Source organism: Mobula hypostoma, chromosome 26 (assembly GCF_963921235.1).
Source record: "Mobula hypostoma chromosome 26, sMobHyp1.1, whole genome shotgun sequence".
In the NCBI taxonomy this organism is placed as follows: Eukaryota; Metazoa; Chordata; class Chondrichthyes; order Myliobatiformes; family Myliobatidae; genus Mobula; species Mobula hypostoma.
In genome coordinates this window covers 36448372-36472627 of record NC_086122.1, presented here as the reverse complement: position 1 = coordinate 36472627, position 24256 = coordinate 36448372, and the positions used below count along the sequence as shown (strand labels likewise).

The following is a 24256-nucleotide window of genomic DNA, read 5'->3' as shown; positions in this document are numbered from 1 at the left end:
GTTCCAGTTGTTCTTTCTTGTATTATTTTGTGTAGAGTCATAAAGTCATAGCACAGAAACAGGCCCTTTAGCCCATCTAGCCAATGCTGAACCATTTAAACTGCCTGTACCCACCAACCTGCACCGGAATCATTGCCCTCATGTCCCAACTATCCATGTGCATATCCAGACTTTAACGGTAGAAATCAGGCTCGCACACACCACTGGTGCTGGCAGCTCGTTCCACACTGTCACTAGCTTCTGAGTGAAGTTTCCCCTCCTGTTCCCCTTAAACTTTCCGCCTTTAATGTAGCTCACTGAAGTGGTCCCCCAATTTATGTCCGGTCTTATTTACGTGGCTGTAATTCTAATGACATGGTTTACTCTGTCCCTGTAATTAAATCACATAATCATTTTAAATGTCTCAGACAGATTATAGTTTGGAGAAATATCCCCATAATACAAATGTTTGCCCCGATATCATTCTGAAGTGCTTGCTTTCCTGTTTGGATCATTGGATATGAGTGTGATGCCAAGGCCATCGCTTATCACCCTCCCCTTATTGGCCCCAGCTGGAGTGGCTTGCGAAGTTATTTCGAAGGTGGACCACATTGTCTCAGCCTGGAGTCATTCATGGCCAAACAGGGGGGCAAATTATCTTCTCTAATAAGTTCTGAATGAACCAATTTTTTTAAATAACAATTTTGTGGTCCTATTAACATCATCACTGATACTAGCATCCATCTCACCAAATTAATCAAATTTAAATTCCTGAGCTACAATGGTGGGACTTGAACTTGTACGATGGGGTCTTTACCATGTTATTGGTTAACTCAAATGCCCTCACTTCCTTGCAGGTCCATATATTATTGCGGAGGCCCAGCTGCCCAAAACAAGCCCCAAGTTCAGCGTCACATTAAAGGAGAGGTGCAGGCTCCTGCTAAAATTGCTCCAGATGTTGTCAGCAAAGTGCTTCACTGAAAGCCGGTCCGCAGTTACCTCCGTTATGGAGACGTCCGACACGCCACACATTTCTCCGCACTTGTCGTACAGCAGCCGCAGTTTCTTGAAGAGCAGGGTGAGCTGGCGTAGGTGCTCCTGCAGTTTGTTGTAGCGCTCCTGGTACACCACGTGATTCTGAGTCACGCCATTTGGAAGCTGCCATGGAAACGAGGAATGGATACAGATTGGGCAGTTGAAGATATAAAGCAATAACCACAAACCTCCCCACAGTCCCCTTCACCCACAAGCTCCTCATTACTCCCTCCCTCTCCTATTTCTCCCCCCACCCCAACTGTGTACCACAATCTCTCGACTGCGCTTGGAGGAAAGGGAGGCGCAGTAAGGATGAGAAACATCAGTTAATTGTAGAAACTGATTATTGGTGCAGAGTAGGTTAACGAGGATTTAAAGAGATTCTATAAAAGATTAGCTTTGTCACATGCACATCAAAACATACAGGGAAATGCGTCTTTTTTATATCTTCACGGTGGAAAACACAAGCATAATGCCAGAAACGCAAGAGTGTCAGGGCGCAGTAGTGAGTGTCATGATGGACTATACTCTGGGTTCTGAAAGAGGTGGATGAAGAGGTCGTGGAGACAGTAGTAATGATCTTTTAAGAATCACTACATTCTGCAATGATTCCGGGGCACTGGGAAATTGCAAATGTCACTCCACTCTTTAAGAAGGGAGCAAGGTAAAAGAAAGAAAATTATTTATATGCCAGTTAGCCTGATTTCAATGGTTGGGAAGATATTGGAGTCCATTACTAAGGATGAGGTTTCAGGGCACTTGAAGGCACATGATAAAATAAGCCAAAGTCAGCATGGTTTCCTTAAGGAGAATTCATGCCTGACAAATCTATAGGAATTTCTTGAGGAGAGAGCAGGCAGGATAGACAAAGGAGAGTCTATTATTTGGATTTTCAGAAGGCATTTGAAAAGGTGTCAAAATGAGGCTGAGTAACAAGATAAGAGCCCATGCTTTTGCAGGTAAAGTACTAATATGGATTGAAGATTGACTGACTGGCATGAGGGAAAGAGTGGGAATAAAGGGGGCCTTTCCTGGTTGGCTGCCAGTGACTAGTGGCGCTCCACAGGCATCAGTGTTGGGATTGATTCTACGTTAATGACTTGGATGAAGGAATTGTGGCCAAGTTTGCGGACAATATTAAGATAGATGGAGGGGCAGGTAGTGTTGAAGAAGGGGGTGTCGCAGCAAGACTTAGAATTGGAAAATGGACTAAGAAGTGGCAGATGGAATATAATGTAGGGAGGTGCATGGGGATGCACTTTAGTAGAAAGAATAAAGGCAAGAATTATTTTCTAAGTGGGGAGGAAAATGAAAAATCAGATGTACAAAGGGACTTGAGAGTGCTCGAGTAGGATTCCCTGAAGGTTAACTAGGAGATTGAATCAGTGGTAAGGAAGGCAAATGCAATCTTTGCAGTCATTTTGAGAAGACTATAATACAAAAGCAAGTATGTAACGCTGAGGCTCCATAAGGCATTGGGCAGACCACACGCACTATTGCAAGCAGTTTTGGGCCACTTGTCTAAGAAAAAAATGTGCTGGCATTGGAGAGGGTCCAGAGAAGGTTCACAAGAACAATTCTGGGAATGAAAGAGTTAACATTATGAAGCGTGATTGATGACTGAGCCTGTAGGTTAGAAGAATGAGGGGGTTCTCATTGAAACCTATCAAATATTGAAAGGCCTAAACAGAGTGGTTGTGGAGAGGAAGGTGCGGGAGTCTCGGACAAGGACCAGAGGCACAGCCTCAGAATAGAAGGTCATTCCTTTAGAACAGAGATGAGAAAATTTCTTTAGCCAGAGGGTAGTGAATCTGTGGAATTCATTGCCACAAACCACTGTGCAGGCCTAGTAACTGGTTATATGTAAGGCAGAGGTTGATAGTCTCTTGATTAATCAGACGTCAAAGGTTATGGGGAGAAGGCAAGAGAATGGGGTTGAGAGGGATAATAAATCAGCCATGATGAAATGGTGGAGCAGGCGTGATGGGCCAAATTCTGCTCCAATGTCTTATGGCAGGGGTTCCCAACCTTTTTTATGCCATGGACCAAAACCATTAAGCAAGGACCCAGGTTGGGACTTATAGTTTTGTGTTAATGACCTGCACAGTCCAAGAATTTTGCTGGGGCAGCCCACAACTCCAGTGCCAATATGGCATGTTCGCAATTCACTAATCCAAAATGAACGTCTTTGAGATGCGAGAGGAAACCAGAGCACCCAGAGGAAACCCACACGGTGATGGAGAAAACGTACAAACTCCTTATTGTCTGTGTGAGAGAGACATATAAAAGAGCAAAATAAGAAAAAATAGTTTGAAATCCATAGGGAGGTATTTGCAGTACATTCAAGGTTTGGTAGTCTAAGTATATCGTTGTTCTACTAGTCACCGAGGTTCCAGTGAAATGGAATTCTATGTTATCAACCCCCCCCCCCCCACAACCCTGAACACTGGTGCCGTGTAGAGGTGTGTACTCAGTCCAGTTCCCTGCTCTCTCTTCGCCTCTGACTGCACTCGTTCTCCTGCTGCAGACTCAATCATCAAATTTGCAGAAGACACAACTGTGATTGGCCTCATCACAAACAATAATGAATCTGCACATAGAGAGGTGTCCAATAGGTTGTGGTTCCTGCACCAGTCACGCAAAATCATGAAGACAAAGATAATAGACTTCAGAAAGGCAAGAGGTTCTGAACAAGCCCCACTATTCATAAATGGTGAGGTAGCGGAAAGGGAAATGGTGAGACAGCTTCAGGTTTTTGGGATGAACATCACCGAGAAGCTGTGTTGGTCCGTTAACACAGTTTGATAGTAGGGAAGGCACCACAGTGACTATACTACCAGAGATGCCTATGGAGAGATAATCTGCCCCAAAAATTGCTGGTCAACTTGTACCGATGAGCAATAAAGAACATACGGACAGATAGTGTGGGACTCTACTCCAGCAAGACAGATCACAAAGCACTCCAACGGGTGAATAGGACAGCTCAGCACATCACTGGGACTCAGCTACTGATTTGGAGACAATCTACAAGTCTTGATGCCTAAGGCACATTCGTAACATCATTAAAGATCCATCCCATCCAGAACACTGTCTGTTCAATCTCCTGCCATCTGGTAGGAGATACAGAAACATCTTAGCCAAGACAGTGAGACTGGAAAAGTTTCTTCCCGAGGGCTGTTGAGCAGCTGAATAAGGGTATACATTGGCTTTTTAGTGTTGTGGCCTGTTACAGAGCATTTTTTTTAAATTAAGTCGTACGTCATGCATTGTAAATATCTGCTTTGCACAGACTGGAGAAGCACGACAATCTCGTTGTCTTGAGCAATAACAATAAAGTTCTATTCTATTCTTTAACCTTATTTGTACATGACTCTGGAGAAATGTCTACCTGCTACAGACTAGAGAGCAAACAGTTGAGATAGTCAACAGGAAGGAGGCTAACTGATGGAGGAAGGGAACCGGGGCAGTGAAGATGTTGAACGTGCAAGGAGATTTATTTTAACGTACTAACTTGTAGTGATCAAGGCACTGCTTGAAAAGATCGAGGAAAGTAATTCAATAGTAACAATCAAATGAGAATTAATTATAGATGTAAAGGAGAAGTGTTGGGGAGATCAGGGCAAATGGAACTAATTTCATGGCTTTTTCAAAGGCCTAGCACTGACAGAGTGGTTTGTTGCAAGAGTCACATAGTAGTGACTTCTTTTATATTAGATCTTGGAGCAATTTTCTTGCTTTGAAGATTTTTCTGTACAGGAATAAAAGCAAATGTCATTTCAACATCAGTTTTTAATTAAATCACTTTGCAGGTGCTAAAGGGATTGGTTACATCTGACTGGTTTAATCACAGGATGCTTAACTGGGACACTGCACTGGAAATGAAAAATCAAAAACAGAGCAGTCAGAATAATGTGCAACACACAAAATGCTGGAGGAACTCCACAAGTCAGGCAGCATCTATGGAGGGGAATAAATAGTCCAGAGGTTATGCTGCAACTTTATAGAGCTCTGGTTAGGCCACATCGGGAGTATTGCGTCCAGTTCTGGTGTCCCCACTATAGGAAGGATGTTGAGGCTTTGGAGAGGGTGCAGAAGACGTTTACCAGGATGCCAAATGGTTTAGCGGACATGTGCTATCACGAGTGGCTGGATAAACTTGGGTTGCTTTCTCTGGAGGTTGAGGGGAGATCTGACAGAAGTTTATAAGATTTTGAGGGGCATAGATAGAGTGGACAGAGAGTATCTGTTTCCCAGGGTTGAAAGGTCTTATACCAGGGGGCATGGATTGAAGGTGAGAGGGGGTAGGTTCAAAGGAGATGTGAGGGTAAGTTTGTTTACTCAGAGAGTGGTGGATGCCTGGAACGTGCTACCTGGTAAGGTGGTAAAGGTAAATACATTAGAAGCTTTTAAGAGACATTTGGGCGGGCACACAGATGTAAGGGAGATGAAGGGATATGAACATGGTGCAGGAAGGAGGGATTAGTGTTTTTGATTTGCTTTCTTGCTGGTTCGGCACAACATTGTGGGCCGAATGGCCTGTTTCTGTGCTGTACTCTTCTCTGATCAGTAAACGTTTCATTTCTATGCTTTCCTCAGTCACAGGAAGGCGAGGCAAGTTATATTCTCCCCTAAGGGATGAGAATGATGCCTGACATGCGGAGTGTTTTAGAATTATTAGAGAAAAGTAATCCGAGATTCCTTTGCACAACTCTAATACAGACAACAGCCTTCTGCAACGGGGAGAAGGCTTGTTCTAGAGTACTGTGTCCTGGCTTCTCAGTGTCTGACAAAAAAAAAATCAACCCAATTTTCCAACTGTAATTGAATTTGTTTTTATACAGATTAGCTTTAGTTGTCACGTGTACAGTGACATGCGTCGACTGTGTCAGTGGGGGCAGCCTGCAAATGTCACCACACTTCTGCATACTGACAACTTACTAGCCGGGTGTCTTTGGAATGTACGTGAAACACCCCAGTTCTGTCGGCTGCGTAAGTCTAGGGAGACAATCTCTGGCCCCAGCCAAATGTGTGAGGTTGAGATGTGAGCCCACCCCAAAATGTTGCGGGATTCATTACCCTGTTACAAATCAGTACCATGAAATAACACAGCGCACCGCAGACAATTAAAAGATTTAGCTCCATAATTCTTAATCTGACGAAGGGTTAGTAAAGAAAGAATAAAAAAGGGCCCATTTTAATGAAACAGTCTGATGTGCACAAGTTGGAGCTCAGGGTTTCCTCTTCGATCACCCCGGGCTTCACCGCATCATGGCCCCGCTCCAGGTCGAGTCCTACAACCTCTTCTTTCCGCTCTCTTCTCTCTTCGCCTCCCCTCGAACAAAAGCCCCAAGCCCAGCCTTAGTGTCCGTCACCAGAGAAACCTGGCCATCCTAAGTGGAAGGCAGACAATTCTCCTATCTCTTATCTTCCACAGTAACCCAAACAAGCAGCTTGAAGCAGCATAACAGTAAAGAATATGAACCAGGGCATTAGATATGTGGGAGGAAACTGGAGCACCCGGAGGAAATGGGAGCCCCCAGAGGAAACAGGAGCACCCGGAGGAAAGGCACGCGGTCCCAGGGAGCACGTGAAAACTCCTTACAGACAGGGGCGGGAATTGAACCATTGAACCCAGAGCATTGGCGCTGTGAGTGTTATGCACAACTGTGCTCTGGACTTTGCCTAATAAAATCTTCCCACAACACTCTAACTTCATCTTCAGAATAATTTTCAATGTTATTGGTCAAGGTACTGACAATTCTGATTTAATTAATTACGTTAGTTCATGCTTTACTCACACAGCCTTCCCAAAACCATTCTACTTACGAAGACAGACACTGAAGTGTTCACAAAGATCTCTGAGCACAGGAGTGTCAAACACAGGCGCCATGGTAAATCAGTGGTGAGCGTGAAGCTATTACAGTTCAGGGCATCGGAGTTCAGAGGTCAATCCTGACATGTCAGTAACGCCTCCCCTTGGACTGGGTGGGTTTCCTCCGGGTGTTCTGCTTTCCTCCCACAGTCCAAAGACGTACCAGTTAGTAAGTTCATTGATCGCTGTAAGTTGTCCTGTGATTAGACCAGGGTGAAATCAGCATCCCGACCTCAGGATCATTCCAGGCTACTGTTGCTGCCTGTTCCATACACAGTATGTGAACCGTTAATCTCACCATCTCCTTCATTATGGTCCTTGCATCTTATTTACACATAAATGATATATATAAAATATAAACATATAAAATTATGAATGGGATAGATAAGATAGAGGCAGGAAAGTTGTTTCCACTGGTAGGTCAGACTAGAACTAGGGGACATAGCCTCAAGATTCGGGGAGTAGATTTAGAACAGAGATAAGGAACTGCTTTTCCCAGAGAGTGGTGAATCGGTGGAATTCTCTGCCCAATGAAACAGTGGAGGCTACATCTGTAAGTATATTTAAAGACAAAGTTGGATAGATTTTTGCATAGTCGGGGAATTAAGGGTTATGGGGAAAAGGCAGGTAGGTGGAGATGAGCCCAAGGCCAGATCAGCCAGGATCTTATTGAATGGCGGAGCAGGGTCAATGGGCTGGATGGTCAACCACTACTCTTATTTCTCATGTTCTTACCCACCAGCACTACACTTTCTCTGGAAATGTACACGATCTATTTGCCTTTTGTACTTCGTTTGGAATGACCCGTCTGGATGGAAGTAAAACAATGCTTTTTCCCTCTGTACCACAGTAGAGTTGACAACAATAAACCAATCACAGTTTCAGGTCTGGTACTCACTCCTGTGCCTCTCAAAGTCCAACCCCTACATCCCCATCGTGCGAGATGGAAACGAGCCGGGCCAGCCAGGTGAAGATTAATGGGCCAATCCCCAGTACAGGGAACGCAATGGATTGCAGAAGCTTTAATGTGCTCCAACCATACCATCCACTTCAGAAGAGCTTGGAGATGGGAGGTCATCGACAGCCGATGCTCCACTTAAGAGCTAAGGGTCCAAGTAAGTAATTACTTGCTTCTGCGTCAGGGAGGTCAGCCAAGCTCCATATACAAGTAAAGAGGATTATCTAAGTTTCCTTCAATCCACAAGAGCAGACAGTTTGGACATCTGCTTGCTTCTCCAATGGGTGCCATCTCCACAGACCTCTTGCTGGAAGGAAGTCCCCTCCCATTAAGGTTTTCCTCTTCCACAGATAGACAAGGAAACACAGTTCTGGGAAACCTGCGCTTGAAGATTATGATCTGCAGATATGAGAGACTGCAGATGTCAGGATCTGAAACAACCCACAAGGTGCTGAAGTAACTGTGCAGTGACAGACGGTAACTTTAATTAAACCATGATCTGTATTCTACTGGAGGTCAATCTCTCACATCAGACCCATCAGGCCAGATATTGTCCTATATGGTGCAGCTCAAAAATGTCTGCATTACAACTGAAAGGGAGTACAAGGTGCAGAGGAAGCAATGGGCCTCCCAGGACCATTTCCTCTTCTGTTTCTGTCTTAATCCACCTCCTTAGCCAATGCATGTCACGGATCACAACAGAAGTTGGAATATCAATAACTGTGTTGCTTCTCTTCCTGACGAACTTAGCGTATTCTACTCAAGATTCGAACAGAAGAGGAGCGTCCCGCTCCCTCCGGATGAACCGGACCTGGTGGCATCGAGATTCATCGTCACCGAGGAGGACGTCAGAAGGGCCTTCCTGTGGATAAATCCAAGGAAGGCGACGGGCCCAGATGGCGTCCCAGGACGGGTTCTCCAGGCCTATGCAAGCGAGCTAGCTGGAGTGTTTGCTGACATCTTCAACTGCTCCTTGCTTCAGTCTAAGATCCCCTCGTGTTTTAAGAAGGCAACGATAATCCCAGTGCCGAAGAAGAGCAAGGTGGCATGCCTGAATGACTATCGACCTGTGGCTCTGACATCAATTGCTATGAAGTGCTTCGAGAGATTGGTTATGGCACACATCAACCACAGCCTACCGGTCAACCTTGACGCTTTGCAGTTCGCCTACCGGAGCAACAGGTCAACGGCAGATGCCATCTCTCTGACCCTACATTCCTCCTCAGAACACCTGGAAAATAAAGACGCACACGTAAGGCTCCTTTTCATTGACTACAGCTCTGCCTTTAATACCATCATTCCAAATAAACTGATTCCTAAGCTCCGGAACCTGGGCCTTAGCACTCAGATCTGCAGCTGGATCTTCAACTTCCTCACAGGCAGGACCCAGGCTGTAAAAATAGGGGACAAACTCTCCTCTACAATCACTCTGAGCACCGGTGCCCCACAAAGCTGTGTACTCAGCCCCCTGCTGTACTCACTCTACACCCATGATTGTGTAGCCAAGTTTCCATCAAACTCAATATATAAGTTTGCTGATGACACAACAATTGTAGGCCGTATCTCGGGTAATGCTGAGTTTGAGTACAGAGAGGAAATTAAGAACCTGGTGGCATGGTGCGAAGACAATAACCTATCCCTCAACGTCAGCAAGATGAAGGAATTGGTTGTTGACTTCAGAAGGAGTAGCGGACCGCACGACCCCATTTACATCGGTGGTGCCAAAGTGGAACAGGTCAAAAGCTTTAAGTTCCTCGGGGTCAATATCACAAATGACCTGACTTGGTCAAACCAAGCAGAGTCCACTGCCAAGAAGGCCCACCAGCGCCTTCACTTCCTGAGAAAGCTAAAGAAATTTGGCCTGTCCCCTAAAACCCTCACTAATTTTTATAGATGCACTGTAGAAAGCATTCTTCTAGGGTGCATCACAATCTGGTATGGAAGTTGTCCTGTCCAAGACCGGAAGAAGCTGCAGAAGATCGTGAACACAGCCCAGCACATCACACAAACCTATCTTCCGTCCTTGGATTCACTTTACACCGCACGCTGTCGGAGCAGTGCTGCCAGGATAATCAAGGACACGACCCACCCAGCCAACACACTTTTCGTCCCTCTCCCCTCCGGGAGAAGGCTCTGGAGCTTGAAGACTCGTACGGCCAGATTTGGGAACAGCTTCTTTCCAACTGTGATAAGACTGCTGAACGGATCCTGACCAGGATCTGGGCCGTCCCCTCCAAATATCCGGACCTGCCTCTCGGTTTTTTTTTCGCACTACTTTACTTTCCCTTTTTTATTTTCTATTTATGATTTATAATTTAAATTTTTAATATTTACTATTGATTTGTAATCCAGGGAGCGGGAAGCGCAGAATCAAATATCGCTGTGATAATTGTACGTTCTAGTATCAATTGTTTGGCGACAATAGAGTAAAGAAGTGGGAAGAGGGGCATGACAGATTGAAGTGTGGACAGGCAGACACAAACCTGAACTTCAGTCCCACTTCCCAAAGAACTAGTTACCACAGAAGCAAGACTGTGGAGTTCCAGCTCTTCTCTTTCCAAGCCAGGGCAGTTGATAAGCATTTTCCAGTGACAAGCCCAGTGGGCAATTTATACTCAACACAGCAACTTCTTAAAATTAATAACACAGTTAAGACAACAATCCCATATTAGTGAGGCCAATTGTTAAAAATATTATCTTAACAACTACGGAACTCAGATTGGGGTGAAAGGTAGTGGATCTGGCCCAGCATATCATGGGTGAAGCCCTCCCAGCCATTGCTCAAGCTTATCTGCATGAAATGCTACTGAAAATAAAGCACGTCCATCAAAGATCCTCAACACCCAGGCCAGGCTCTTTTCTCGCTGTTGCCGTCAGGTAGAAGGTACAAGAGCCTCAGGACTCGCAGCAGCAGGTTCAGGAACAGGCACTACCCCGCAACTGTCAGGCTCTTGGTTAAAAAGGGATAACTACACTCACTTGCCCCATCATTGAAATGTTCCTACATCCAGCGAAGGACTCTTTATCTCATTATCTCATGTTCTCGTTATTTATTGCTGTTTATCTATATTTGCATTTGCTTAGTTTGTTGCCTTCTGCATTCTGGTTGATCTTTCCTCAATCCTGTTATCGTTACAATGTATAGATTTGCTGATTATACCCATGGGAAAGTGAATCCTAGGGTTGTATATGGTAATATATACTCTATGTACTTTGATAATAAAATTTTCTTTGAACTTTGAATTGACTTCCCTCAGACTAGTTCATTTATCTGCAAAAGTCTTAGAAATCTTGCCTACTTTTCCAGAATTCAAATTTTCAAGCAGTTGTCCTCCGCTCGTGTGCAAGAAATACTGGTTCAAATTTAAAAACGAACATCTCAGTTCTCTTGAAAAGTCTGCTGAACCGAGGGCCGAAGACAACCGAGATTGTTCACGAACAACAGTGCCACCTGCTGGTTAATGTGTCGTATTGCAACTCCTAAGGAAATGAGTGACTGAACTAAAAGAGCCGCACCCAAACATCACTATAAATATGAATCATAGACGTGACTGGGAGAAACTGCAGAGCTTGTTCAGCGCATCACATGAACCATCCTCCCCTCTAGGCATTCAGTCTATGCTTCTTGCTACCACAGATGCTGCCTGACCCACTGAGCTCTTCCAACAGTTGGTTGTTTTTTGTTGCCGATTTCCTGTGGCTTGAACTAGAACCAGTCTCAGTGTTCTAGGCAAGATAATTAGGACTCAAATATTTGAAATTTCCTCATTTAGAAAGGGTGGAGAATCTATGGAACTCTCCACCAGAGGGCTGTAGATGTCAATTTGTTGAATATATTTAAGAAGGAGATAGATTCCAAGACACAGAATGCATTGAGCATTGTTGTTGATAGAGAGGATTGGCCGTCAACACATGGAGTAAATGAAAAAGCACAATTCATGCACCTTCCACAAACGGCACATTAGACAGCATTAAAACAGGAACTTGGTCACTTTTAAAGGGGGAGCACACCAGATAGGGAGGAGTTGGGACAGCAAATTCCCTCCAAGTCAAAGCAACAAAAGGTACAGGCGCCAACAGTGAAAGCTGTTTATGAAAAAGACAACTTTGTCCGGGATGCTGCTGAAAAACAAGTTAAAATCCCACCACAGCAATCTGAACTCACTTCATCCTTAATCCAGAAGAGGCTGGAGCTCAGAAACTAATTATTCATACCCATAAATTCAGGCTTGTTCCTTTCTTCGGCCCAATTACTATATCTGCCAATTCTCTCTCCTGCACTTGGCCTAGTTTCCCCTCTAGTCCAGGGGTTCCCAAACATTCTTTATGCCATGGACCAATACCATTAAGCACGGGGCCATTGGACCCCATTTTGGGGACCCCTGCCTAAATCAAGTGCCACCATTTGCTAGATATTTATTCTCATCTTTGAGTGAGAAAGATAATGCCCAAAATTTTGTTGCTTTTCTTAGTGACAATCTCAGAACCTTCTCTGCATCTAGCCTATCAAATCCTTTCATAACTTTTTTTTAAAAAGTTATACTCCAACATTCCTGCATTTCCAGAAAAGAGTTGCATCTTGTTCAGGTTTATATATTGGTGTGCTGTGAAGCACTGAAGTTTAAGTTCAAGTATTGTCATTGGACCGTACCCATGTATACTGCCAAACGAAACAACATTCCCCTGGACCAAGGTGCATAACACAATACATTTAATTCACACATGTAACATACAAGGTAATGTTACCACTAGTAAATTAACAAATAATCAGGTGTATTTGTGACACAAGTTAAAAAGTAAACAGTATAACGCTACTGGCACTTGATACTTGATGAGACCTGGGTGGTGGCCGGGAGTTCAATAGTCTTACAGTCTGGGGGAAGAAGCTGTTTCCCATCCTTGCCTCTCTTTTATACTTTATGTATCTGAAGACACTTTTGGTATCCTCTGTAATATTATTGCCTTGCTTATCTTCGTATTCCATCTTTACCTTCCTATTTACTTTTTAAGTTGCCTTCTGTTGCTATTTGAAAACTTCCCACAAGTTTTTGAAAAAAAAAATCATAAGCAGATATTTTGGGTTTGACATGGAAAGTTCTTCCCTCATTTTGACCAGGAAGAAGTTGAGGTGGATGGGAACAGGCTGCGGCTAGTCGCCTGAAGGACCAGTTACCTGTGTTGCCCGTAGCATGTGGAAGATGTCCATGGTACGCGCCACAATGTCCTGGACGGTTTCCTGGCCGACCTTGCAGAGGGTGACACACATGATCTCACGAAGCGCACCCTGTGGCTGCTGTGGGGGGATTGCCGCAGAGGCATGGACAGGTGCCACTGGTTGCGAATGGAGGCCAGAGATCCTTGGCCCACCCCCTGGGAGCGTTGTCATTATCTGGCAAGGCAAATCTGTAGATAAGAGGGAGAGGGTGACAAAGGCACAGATGATTAGCAAAACAGTTCACAGTTTAGAAGCAATTAAAGCGTTCAGAAAGGTAAAGGGATTTCATACTAAAAAGGTGAAGGATCTTAAAATTTGATCCAGCCCATTCATTGGAGAACAATTAGGCCATTCAGCCCATCGAGTCTGCTGATGGGCTGATTTATTATCCCTCTCAACTCCATTCACCTGCCTTCCTCTGTAACCTTTGACACCCTGACTAATCAAGAACTTATCAACCTCAGCTTTAAATATACCCAATGACTTGTCCTCTACAGCAGCCTGTGGCACCGAATTCCACAAAGATATTCCTCTTCAGCTCTGTTTTAAAGGAACATTCTTGTATTCTGAGGCTGTGCCCTCTGATCCTAGACTCTGCCACTATAGCCAAGCACAAAGGAGGAATGGGAGGGGCTGTATCTGTGAAATTTCCCACCGAACAAAGAATAACCCAATAAACAGCAACCCATAGGGTGCAACATCAAAATGAAATGGGAAAAAAATATTCCCCCAGGTTTCTTGCAAAGCTGTTAATGTTTTCAAGGCATTACCAAATGATCAATGCAGACAATATTGCTTTGAATTTTCATGATTTTTACAGATAATCATCAAACAAGTTGAACCTTATGACAGCTCATATATTCAAATTTATTTAATAATTGTAATTAACCTAATCTGGGGCTCAGTCCTGAGAACTTCCAACCTGAAGGGAGTTCTTAGTGAAACCTATTGAGTGTTGGAAGCCCTGGATAGACTGGATGTGGAGAGGATGTTTCCTACAGTGGAGAGTCCTTGCTTCAGAACACAAGGATGTCATTTTAGAACAGAGATGAGGGTGGTGAATATGTGGAATTCATTGCCACTGACAGCTGTGGAGTCCAATCATTGGGTATATTTAAAGCGGAGATTGATATGTTCTTGATTAGTCAGGGTGTCAAAGGTTACGGTGAGTTTATCAGTGTGTCTGTTAGAGAAACATGCAAATAGATGGGTTTACAGGTCATTCCGGATGCAGAAGATTTCATGTCAAATCTGCAGTGAAGAGAAATGGGAACTATTCTCAGAGTCTTGGTGAAAATATATGCACCAATAAATACAAACTAATTAATAGCTGAACATTAGCTCATTCCTGTTTCTCGGGACTTGTAAGGACACAATTTATTGAGAGAGGTTGATAATGACAGAACAGAGATCTCACCCACTGCACACTTTCCATTCTCATCACAGGTAAAGCCTTCCTCACTATTGAGCACATCTACATGAAACATTGTCGCAGGAAAACAGCATCCACCATCGGCGACCCCCACTGCTCAGGACGTGCGTTCTTCTCACTGCTGCCATCAGTAAGAAGGTACGGCAGCCTCAGGGCTCCCACCACCAGGTACAGGAAGTTATTACCCCTCAACCATCAGGCTCTTGAACCAAAGAGGATAACCTCACTGCCCCATCACTGAACTGTTCCCACAACCTGTGGGATCAATTTCAAGGACTCTTCATCTCATACAACTAATACTTATTGTTTGTTTATTTATTTATTATTTTTGTATTTGCACAGTTGTTGTCTTTTGCACACTGGTTGAATGCCCAAGCTGGAGTGTCTCTCACTGATTCTGTTATGGTTATTACTCTATGGATTTATTGAGTATGCCTACAGGAAAATGAATCTCGGGGTTGTATATGGTGAGATATTTACTTTGAACTTTGGGAAAAGCCCGGAGCCATTGGCAAGGTGGGTTAACTTTCAATCTCACACGTGATGCTGCAATTGCAACCACCAGGCCCAGGCAAGCCCTGAGACTTAATCACCTCCACTACAAAGTCCACTTTTGCATACTGTGGATTTCTTTCATGCAGTGCCTTTGAAAGTACTGCTAAATTAAAGTCACGTTACTTAAAAAGGTGCGCTCTCTAACTAAATCAGTGATCACAACCATCACCCTACTGTGCAGAATCAGAATGTGGGTGGCAACCGTCTCTGAAGGGGCCACTACACCCTAACAAACTACAGGTTTCTCACACACCTCTTTCTCTTCACCACTCACACCGGTAACATTTCCATTTCCCCTTTTCAAGTAAATAAAAAATAATCATTCTGTAATTAACGGTTAGGGTTTTCAAGATTCAGGACTGTTTAATTTCATTTCCAGTGCACAAGTGTAATGGAGAACAAAATAAGAACCAAACTGTTCCTCCAGATCCGATGCAGCACCAAAGCCACAAAGATAAAGAACACAATAATAAAAACAAACAGTAAATATAAATACATAAGATAGCTTATATACATTAATGTCCATAAGGTGACTGACAGGAAATAATAAAGCAGTGATGGCATTAACCTGGATTGGCGAGCATGCCTTATGAAAACAGGTCGAGTGAACTCGGCCTTTTCTCCTTGGAGCGACGGAGGATGAGAGGTGACCTGATAGAGGTGTATAAGATGATGAGAGGCACTGATCGTGTGGATAGTCAGAGGCTTTTTCCCCCAAGGCTGAAATGGCTAACACGACAGGACACAGTTTTAAGGTGCTTGGAAGCAGGTACAGAGGAGATGTCAGGGGTAAGTTTTTTCTTATGCAGAGAGTGGTGAGTGTGTGGAATGGGCTGACGGTGGTGGTAGAGGTGAAAACGATAGGGTCTTTTAAGAGACTCCTGGATGGATACATGGAGCTTAGAAAAATAGAGGGCTATGGGTAACCCTAGGTAGTTCTAAGGTAGGGACATGTTCGGCACAGCTTTGTGGGCCGAAGGGCCTGTGTTGTGCTGTATGTTTTCTATGGGTTTTTTTTAAACGGGCGGAAGTGTTGATCAGTCTCACTGCTTGGGGAAAGTAATGGTTTTTGATCTACGTATTTCCCTGTGCCACTATTTTTTTGCGGTTACTTTGTGCCTCCAGACCTCCTCGTCCTCTGCTCCATGTAAGCAAGGCTTGTTCCCTTCACTACGCTCTGTCAACGTTCACTTACCCAGACTGTCAGATGTCAGTCACTCAGCCGTCCTGTATATTTGAATCATTCTGCATTTTGTCAACTACACCTTCACAAATCAGTGGCAACTACAGACTGAATATAATCTTGGCCACTGTGTGTCAGTTTGTTTCAACTGACAACCCCACCCCCACCATTATACAGAAAAGGGGATTTCTACCATCCCTGCTTTAAAAAGCTGACAATGACCTCAGTGTTATGCGGCCTAAATTCTAAAGATCACTCCTTTAGATACTCCCCCACCCCGCCGGAAAGCGCCTGTCTCTCCAGCATATTAAACACATCAAGCAGATTTGCAGTTTTCAAAAGTCTGTTTTCACAACTGTCACTGAGAATTTTCACTTGATTTATGCAACCCTTTTCAAAGGTTAACTTTTGAAACAAAATCAAGATAGAATGAGTTAGTCTTTAGCGGGACTTCTGCTGAATGATTATTCCTCGACAGTGTTGATGGGTCAGAACGGGGCGGGATCAAAGTGGGAGAGAAGAAGGCGGGAAGAAAGCAACGAGGACAAGCGGAAGGAATCTCGCATTATCTTTGAAGATGCCATGACAAATGTTATCTCGTGTTCAAAAGGTCTGCATGTTCCATAATCCAATTGGAACGTTAACTGGCAAAGTTTGCTCTTCCCACTGCCGAGCAATCCAGCTTGTAAAAAAATCAACAGCATGCGTCTACCATTGTGCGAAGTGGGCAATCGGAAGGATTTGAGGTCGATTCCCTTTTGTTTAAAATCCTTTTAACATATCTGTTAATTAGCAGTGCAGGCCCCCATGCCTGAGAAGGGGCCTCCGCCATTGTACCGATTTACCATTATCAAAGGAATGAAAACGACTTAAATCACAACAGAAAGTCGTGTCGAGAGAAAATCAAACCCAACTCCTTATTCAAAGTAATTTTGATTTTAAGGCTGATTAAAATATGTTTTCTGAAGAGAGGAAAGAATTGTTTTCAAATAAATGAAAATAGGAGCATTCAATAATATCATGGCCGATCTAGCTGCCTTCGTTCACAGGAGGGAATGAATCCGTGTTATCATCTTCTGGGAAGGGAAACTGCGTGGCCCGGCCGATTTCCTAGGGACACGGGACTTGTCCGTTCCGGCCTCCCCGATACATTGTAACAAGCATTTCGGACACTCGTGGACCCAGCATTCGAAACATGTCCAGACAATGTTGCAATCTTCCAGTACGCAGTACAAAGTATCGCCTCTCCTCGCAACTGTATCAACTGTAATGCAGGAGTGAATATTCCACTCAACTGCGACCGAATGCGCAAAAGTGAGGGGGCAACGATATTGCAAAACAGAGCCGAACCTTCACACTATAAGAAAGTTGACATGTTATTCCGTACAAATCAGGAAAGAATCGCGCCGCGTTTGCCAAACAGAAAATAAAACTTTGCTTTTACCCTTTCAAGCTTCAAATCCCAATCAGCCAGATTCTGGTTAACCTTCGCCACACGGTCTTATGTAAAACATAAACTTTCTATCTCGTAACAGGAAGGAACTTTGTTATTCGGAGCAGAAGGTGACTTCACTTCCGCAGTTTGCATTGTGCTGTTTGATTGGGTTTGCGGGACCGTGGTGCTCGCTCTCATGACACGACTGGGACGTGTGAATAGTTTCTAAGCCATGAAACACAATGGATATGATTTATTACAAAATTAAATAAATCCGACGTCCCATGTGTGGTGTGCCTCCCTGTTTACCGTTCACTGAAAACTTCAAGTAGCTTCCGCTCACTGCGGCTGTCCAGCACCGGCGAGGCCTCTTCGCCCTCCTCAGCCCTCCTCGCCCTCCTGAACCCTCCTCAGCCCTCCTGAACCCTCCTCAGCCCTCCTCGCCCTCCTGAACCCTCCTCAGCCCTCCTCGCCCTCCTGAACCCTCCTCAGCCCTCCTCAGCCCTCCTCGCCCTCCTGAACCCTCCTCGCCCTCCTCAGCCGTCTCGGGCACGAGTGAGCTCTCCTCGATTACTTAAATTCACACACGGCTGAGGCATACCGACTTAGCCCCATAATGTCTTAACGTCTTTACTCATGCTCAGTTAAATCACCCGAAACCTATGGTGTCTTGACCTCCTGCGCGGTACCTAAAACCCATGGAGAGTCCTCGTGAGATTTAAAGGGAGCTTGCGTCTAACTCAATTGATTTTTTAAAACAACACACTTCAAAGTTGCTGGTGAACACAGCAGGCCAGGCAGCATCTCTAGGAAGAGGTACAGTCGACGTTTCGCGCCGAGACCAGAGAAAGCAGGATCTCCCCGTGCCACACATTTTAATTCCACATCCCATTCCCATTCTGACATGTCTATCCACGGCCTCCTCTACTGTAAAGATGAAGCCACACTCAGGTTGGAGGAACAACACCTTATATTCTGTCTGGGTAGCCTCCAACCTGATGGCATGAACATCGACTTCTCTAACTTCCGCTAAGGCCCCACCTCCCCCTCATACCCCATCCGTTATTTATTTATATACACACATTCTTTCTCTCACTCTCCTTTTTCTCCCTCTGTCCCTCTGACTATACCCCTTGCCCATCCTCTGGGTTCCCCCCCCTCCCCCTTTTCCTTCTCGCTAGGCCTCCTGTCCCATGATCCTCTCATATCCCTTTTGCCTATCACCTGTCCAGCTCTTGGCTCCATCCCTCCCCCTCCTGTCTTCTCCTATCATTTTGGATCTCCCCCTCCCCCTCCCACTTTCAAATCTCTTACTCACTCTTCCTTCAGTTAGTCCTGACGAAGGGTCTCGGCCTGAAACGTCGACTGTACCTCTTCCTAGAGATGCTGCCTGGCCTGCTGCGTTCACCAGCAACTTTGATGTGTGTTGCTTGAATTTCCAGCATCTGCAGACTTCCTCGTGTTTGTGATTTTTTAAAATATTATTTGAAGGGATAGAGGCTTCATAGACCGCCCACATTTAAATGTTCATCCAGAGTTGCCCTACGGAAGAGTGAACAATAGCTGGTTTCTCCAGCATTTTGTGTGCGTTGCAGCTGAAGCCCGGTGGGTGGGGGAAGCAGGATGAAGAGAGGAGCTGGGAAGCGACAGGTGGAAAGGCAAAGGGCTGGAGAAGAAGGAATCTGACAGGAGAGGAGAGTGGGCGGTGGGAGAAAGGGAAGAAGGAGGGGCACCGGGGGAGGGTGATGGGCAGGTGAGAAGAGGATGCAAGAGGCAGAGTGGGGAATAGAAGATGAGGGAAAGAATTACTGGAAGGAGAAGTCCATTTTCATGCCATCAGGTCAGAGGCCAGATTGAGGTGTTGTTTCTCCACCCTGAGAGTGGCCTCATCATTGCAAAACTAGAGGCCACGGACCGTCATGTCAGAATGGGAATGGGAATCGGAATTAAAATGGTCCCCAATTTGCGACAGATCTCCCCAATGTAGAGGGAGACCACATCGGCACCTCTGCTTACAATAGTCGCCCCAACAGACTTTTAGGTGAAGGGTTGCTTCACCTGGAAGGCCTGATTGGAGGTGAATGGGCAGGTGTAGCATTTCTGTGGCTTGCAGGAATATGCGCTGGGTGGGGAGGGAGGAATGGACAAGGAGAGAGCAATCCCTGCAAAAAGCAGAGAGTGGGGGGCTGGGGGTGGGAGGGAGGTGACGATGTGTCTAGGAGAAAGATCCCATTGACGATGGCAGAAGTTGGAGAGAATGATGTGCTGGATGCAGAGGCTCATGGGGTGGTAGGTGAGGACAAGAAGAACTCTATAACTGTTAAGATGGGGTGGGTGCAGACGTCAGGGAAATGGATGAGATGCTGGTGAGGGCAGCATCAACGTGGAGGAAGGGAAGCCCTCCAATTTGAAGGAGGACAGGTTTGATGGCCTGGAAAGGAAAGCCTCATTCTGGGAACAGATGTAGCAGAAGCAAAGGATGAGAAAAGGGAGTAGCATTCTTACAGGAAACAGGGAGGGGGGGGAGGTATGGTCAAGATAGCCATTGGAATCAGGAGGTTTATAAAGATGTCAGTTGATAGCTTGTCTCCACAGATAGATATAGAGAGATCGAAAAAGGGGAGCGAGGCTTCAGAGATGGACCAAGTGAATTTAAGGGCAGGGGGGAAGTTGGAGGCAAAGTTAGTGAAATTGATGAGGCTATCAGGGAGTGGATAAAGCAACACCAATGCAGTAGTCAATGTAGCACAGGAAGAGAAGGGCAGCATTACCAGGGAAGGCTTGGAATATGGACTGGTCTACGTAGTCAATAAAAATGCAGGCTTAGCTGGGGCACATGTGAAAGCCCATGGCTACCCCTTGAGTCTAGTGAAAATGGCAGGAGCCGAAGGTATTGTTCAGAGTGTGGACCAATTCTGCCAGATAGAGGAAGGTGGTGGGGAACTGGTTTGGTCTTTTGTTGAGAAAGAGGCAGAGAGCTTTGAAGTCTTCTTGATGGGGGTTAGAAGTCATCCATGGTGAAATGAGATGGTCTGGACCAGAGAATTGAAAGTTGTTTTGAGGAGATCAGGCACATGAAGTATTGCTAATGTAAGTGGGAAGGGACTGAAACGAAGAGGATAGAATGGAGTCAGGGTATAAGGACACGAGTCAATGGGTCTACCTGGACAGTCAACTTTGTGGATCTCAGGTAGGAGGTAGAAGCTAGAAGCGAGCAGTGCTGGGTAAGGGAACAATGAGTTTGGTGGCAGTGGATGGGAGTTCTGCGGAGTTGATGAGGTCATTGATGATCTCGGAAACAGTTTTCTGATGGACCAGTGTGGGGTCCTCTTCAAGCGGTAGTGACGAGGAGGTGTCTGAGAGTTGTTGCCTGGCCTCAGCAGGGTAGAGGTCAGTGCACCACAGTACAACAGCATTCCCTTTGTCTGCTGGATTGGTTGGGCCTGGTGTGGAGAGAGTGGAGGGCAGTGCGTTCAGAGGGAAAGGAGAGAAGAGTGCTAAAATTGAGATGATTGATGTCTCATCAGCAATTACAGATGAAAAGATCCAGAGCAGGGTGACCAAGAAGTGGAGGAGAGTTGGAAACAGGATCAGGGGTCATCAGAGCAGGGTGGGGAATTCTTGCCAAAGAAGTGGGCTCAGGGATGGAGATGATGGAAGAATAGCTCAGCGTCACGGTGGGTGTGGAACCCCTATGAGTTGCAGTTCCTTGTTCCTTTCCTTGGACAACATAGGAATGGGACATTAACTGAAGTATAGAAAATTATGAACTCTCCAGACAAGGTTAATTAAAAAAAGACCTAGATGTGTTGTGAATTCAGAGGCAGTACAGGAGAGAGTGGTCCTTTAAACTTACAGATAGTGCAGGAGGCAGTAAAACCACAGGTTTAGGAATTAAGACACTCAGCCGTCAAGGAGTAAGAGGATATTGTTGAATACCTTCACTCCATTCATCACAAAAGGCAGGATTTCCTGGTAGCCACCCATTCCCTATCTGACACGTCTGTCCATGGCCTTTCCTACTGCCACAATGAAGCTACACTCAGGTTCGAGGGGCAACACTTCACATTCTGTCTGGGAGGCCTCCAGCCTAATGCATGAACATCGATTCTTTTTAACTTCACATAATCTCTCCTACCTCCCTATTTTTTTTTCCTTTTTCCATTCCCAATACTAACTCCTCTTACCCCTTTCTCATCTCCTCTCTCTGGTGCCTCTCCTCTTTCCCTTTCTGCCAAGGTCCCACTGCCCTCTCCTATCAGATTCATTCTTCAGCCCTTCCTACCTCTTGCACCCATCACCTCCATCCCCCTGCCCACACCCACCCACCTTCCCTCTCTCCAGCCACCCTCTATTCCTTCCTTGTAGAAGCTTGAACCTCCTCCTCCTCATTCTGGCCCATTCCCTTCCAGTCCTGATGACGAGTCTCGGCCCAAAACATCGACTGTTTATTCCTCTCAATAGACACGCCTGCCTGACCTGCTGAGTTTTTAAAAATTTATTTATTGAAATACAGCGCAGAATGGGACCTTCCAGTCCTTTGAGCAGTGCCACCCGGCAACCCTAGCCTAATCCCAGGACGATTTACAATGGTCAATTAACCTACTAACCCATTGCGTCTCTGGAATGTGGGAGGAAAGCAGAGCATCAGGAGGAAATCCCTGTAGACACGAGGAGAGCATACAAACTCCTTACCAGCAGTAGCGGGAATCGAACCCTGGTCACTGGTACAGTAAAGCAGTGTACTAACCACAACACTCCCATTCTGCCACCATTTTGTTGGTGTTGCACCCATTGTCTACTGTACCTGTTTTGCCATTTATTAAGATCTCAGCAGCCATCTACTATTTGAAAGCTCACAAAATATTTTTATATTCCTTTCTCTGCTAACAGGGTGAATGTGTAAAGCAGGCCAGCTCATATCCAAACCTTTCATTGTTAACAGACCATGGCACAAGGGATTCTGTTCATCTACTTTAGAGGTGTAACATGAAAGGTGGTGGAAAGACCACCTTAATTGGCAGCTCTGCAAGACAATAATGGTGAGGTGTTTAATATTGTGTTCCTTGCAGTGTAGCTGTTGAAGACTCGGAGTAATTTTTATTTTACACTTTTGAGTCACATTAGATGATCAAGTTTATGATGAGATAATTGAATCTGGATTGAGCATAGTTAATTAGGGATGTTTATAATGCTTGATACGCTTACTATTTCCACTACTCCCTCTAAGCTGCGTGGTCACACAGTAACTGAAATGCTCCCACGCACATAGCCTTTGTTGCCTTGCAGCTGGAATTTTTTAAAAAATATAATGATAATATAGAGTGTTGTGTAGTTTTCAGGCCATGTAGAAGTTTCCTGCTCAGAGTAATAGCTGGTCGACATAGTTGCTTAAAAAAAATTAAGAGGGAATGTTGACTATTACTGTTGTTGATGGGTAATGGATGAGAAACCAGCTAACTCAATTGCAGACTATGAATAGTCGTTAATGGAAAATAATAGCTGGTTTAAATAAAATGGTGCACATGTACAACCAAACCAAAGGAAAGATTTTAAAGATTAGCGTTATTTGTCACACATACTCAAAGCAGAGAAAATTTGAGTCAAATCAAACCAGCGAGAATTGTGCGGGGCAGCCTGCAAGGGTCGCTACGCTTCTGGTGCCAACATAGAATGCCCACAACTCACTAACTCTAATCTGTATGTCTCTGGAATGAGAGAGGAAACCAGAGGACCTCAAGGAAAATTATGTAGTCGGGGGAGAAGATACAAACTCCTTAAGGAAAGTGGAGGGAGTTGAACCCAGCTGTTACAACAGTGCTACAAAGCATTAGACCAACAGCTACCCTACCATGCCGCTCAGCTACCCAGTCTAAACAGCAGATTTGAACACACCTACCAAGCTGTAATGCATCCCAATATCTCATTTGACTTGGTCTCCATGACTTAAGCTGGAATGTTTTACCTTGAAGGTATAATAAAAAGGTTTTTGTTCTTGTACATCCTGGATTAAGGTGGAACACTGAACAGGCCATTGGTGGTCTTCCACATCCCTCTTCATGGAATGCCATTGAAACCCTTATCAGTCACCAGAGGATGTCTCACTGGCAAACAGCCCTGTGTGATGATGAGGAGGGATGAAGCATCAGGCCAGACCATGTATTCAGCTGCTCTCAGCTGACAAGTTCCCGTAACTAAAACCACAGAAACTAATCAGCACAGAAGGAGAAACCATCCATCAAACACAATCTTCTCTCTGAAATAGTTATCCAATTAGTGCCAAAACCCGGCAACTCTTCAGTTATTATTGAATCTGCTTTCACTAGCAGTATCATGCATTTCAGATTAGAATAGGGATTCCCAACCTGGGGTCCATGGCCCCCTTGCTTAATGGTATCAGTCCATGGCATAAAAAAGGTTGGGAACTCCTGGACTGCAAGTTACTGCCTCAAATATTTTTCAAACCTTCTCCAGTTCTTCCGACAATGACCCTAAATAGTCAATCAGAATTCAAGACATCAATAGGGGAAGGGAGAAATAAACCGATTGGTCTTTCAAATTTTGAAAAGGTTTATTTTTAAGCAAAAACTTA

The 24256-nt window shown here is 44.9% G+C and overlaps 1 protein-coding gene across 1 annotated transcript in view; it reads right to left on the bottom strand.

Moving 5' to 3' along the window:
* Positions 1 to 17826, bottom strand: part of LOC134338086 (mediator of RNA polymerase II transcription subunit 30-like) — a 31506-nt gene extending 13680 nt beyond the window's left edge. The window contains exons 1-3 of the mRNA XM_063033621.1: positions 17674 to 17826; positions 13018 to 13247; positions 979 to 1137 (exon numbers count right to left, since the gene is read on the bottom strand). Coding sequence (XP_062889691.1) covers positions 979 to 1137; positions 13018 to 13230 — 372 coding nt within the window. The 5' untranslated portion in view covers positions 13231 to 13247; positions 17674 to 17826. The remainder of the gene's footprint in view (positions 1 to 978; positions 1138 to 13017; positions 13248 to 17673) is intronic.
* Between the last annotated feature and the right edge of the window lie 6430 nt (positions 17827 to 24256).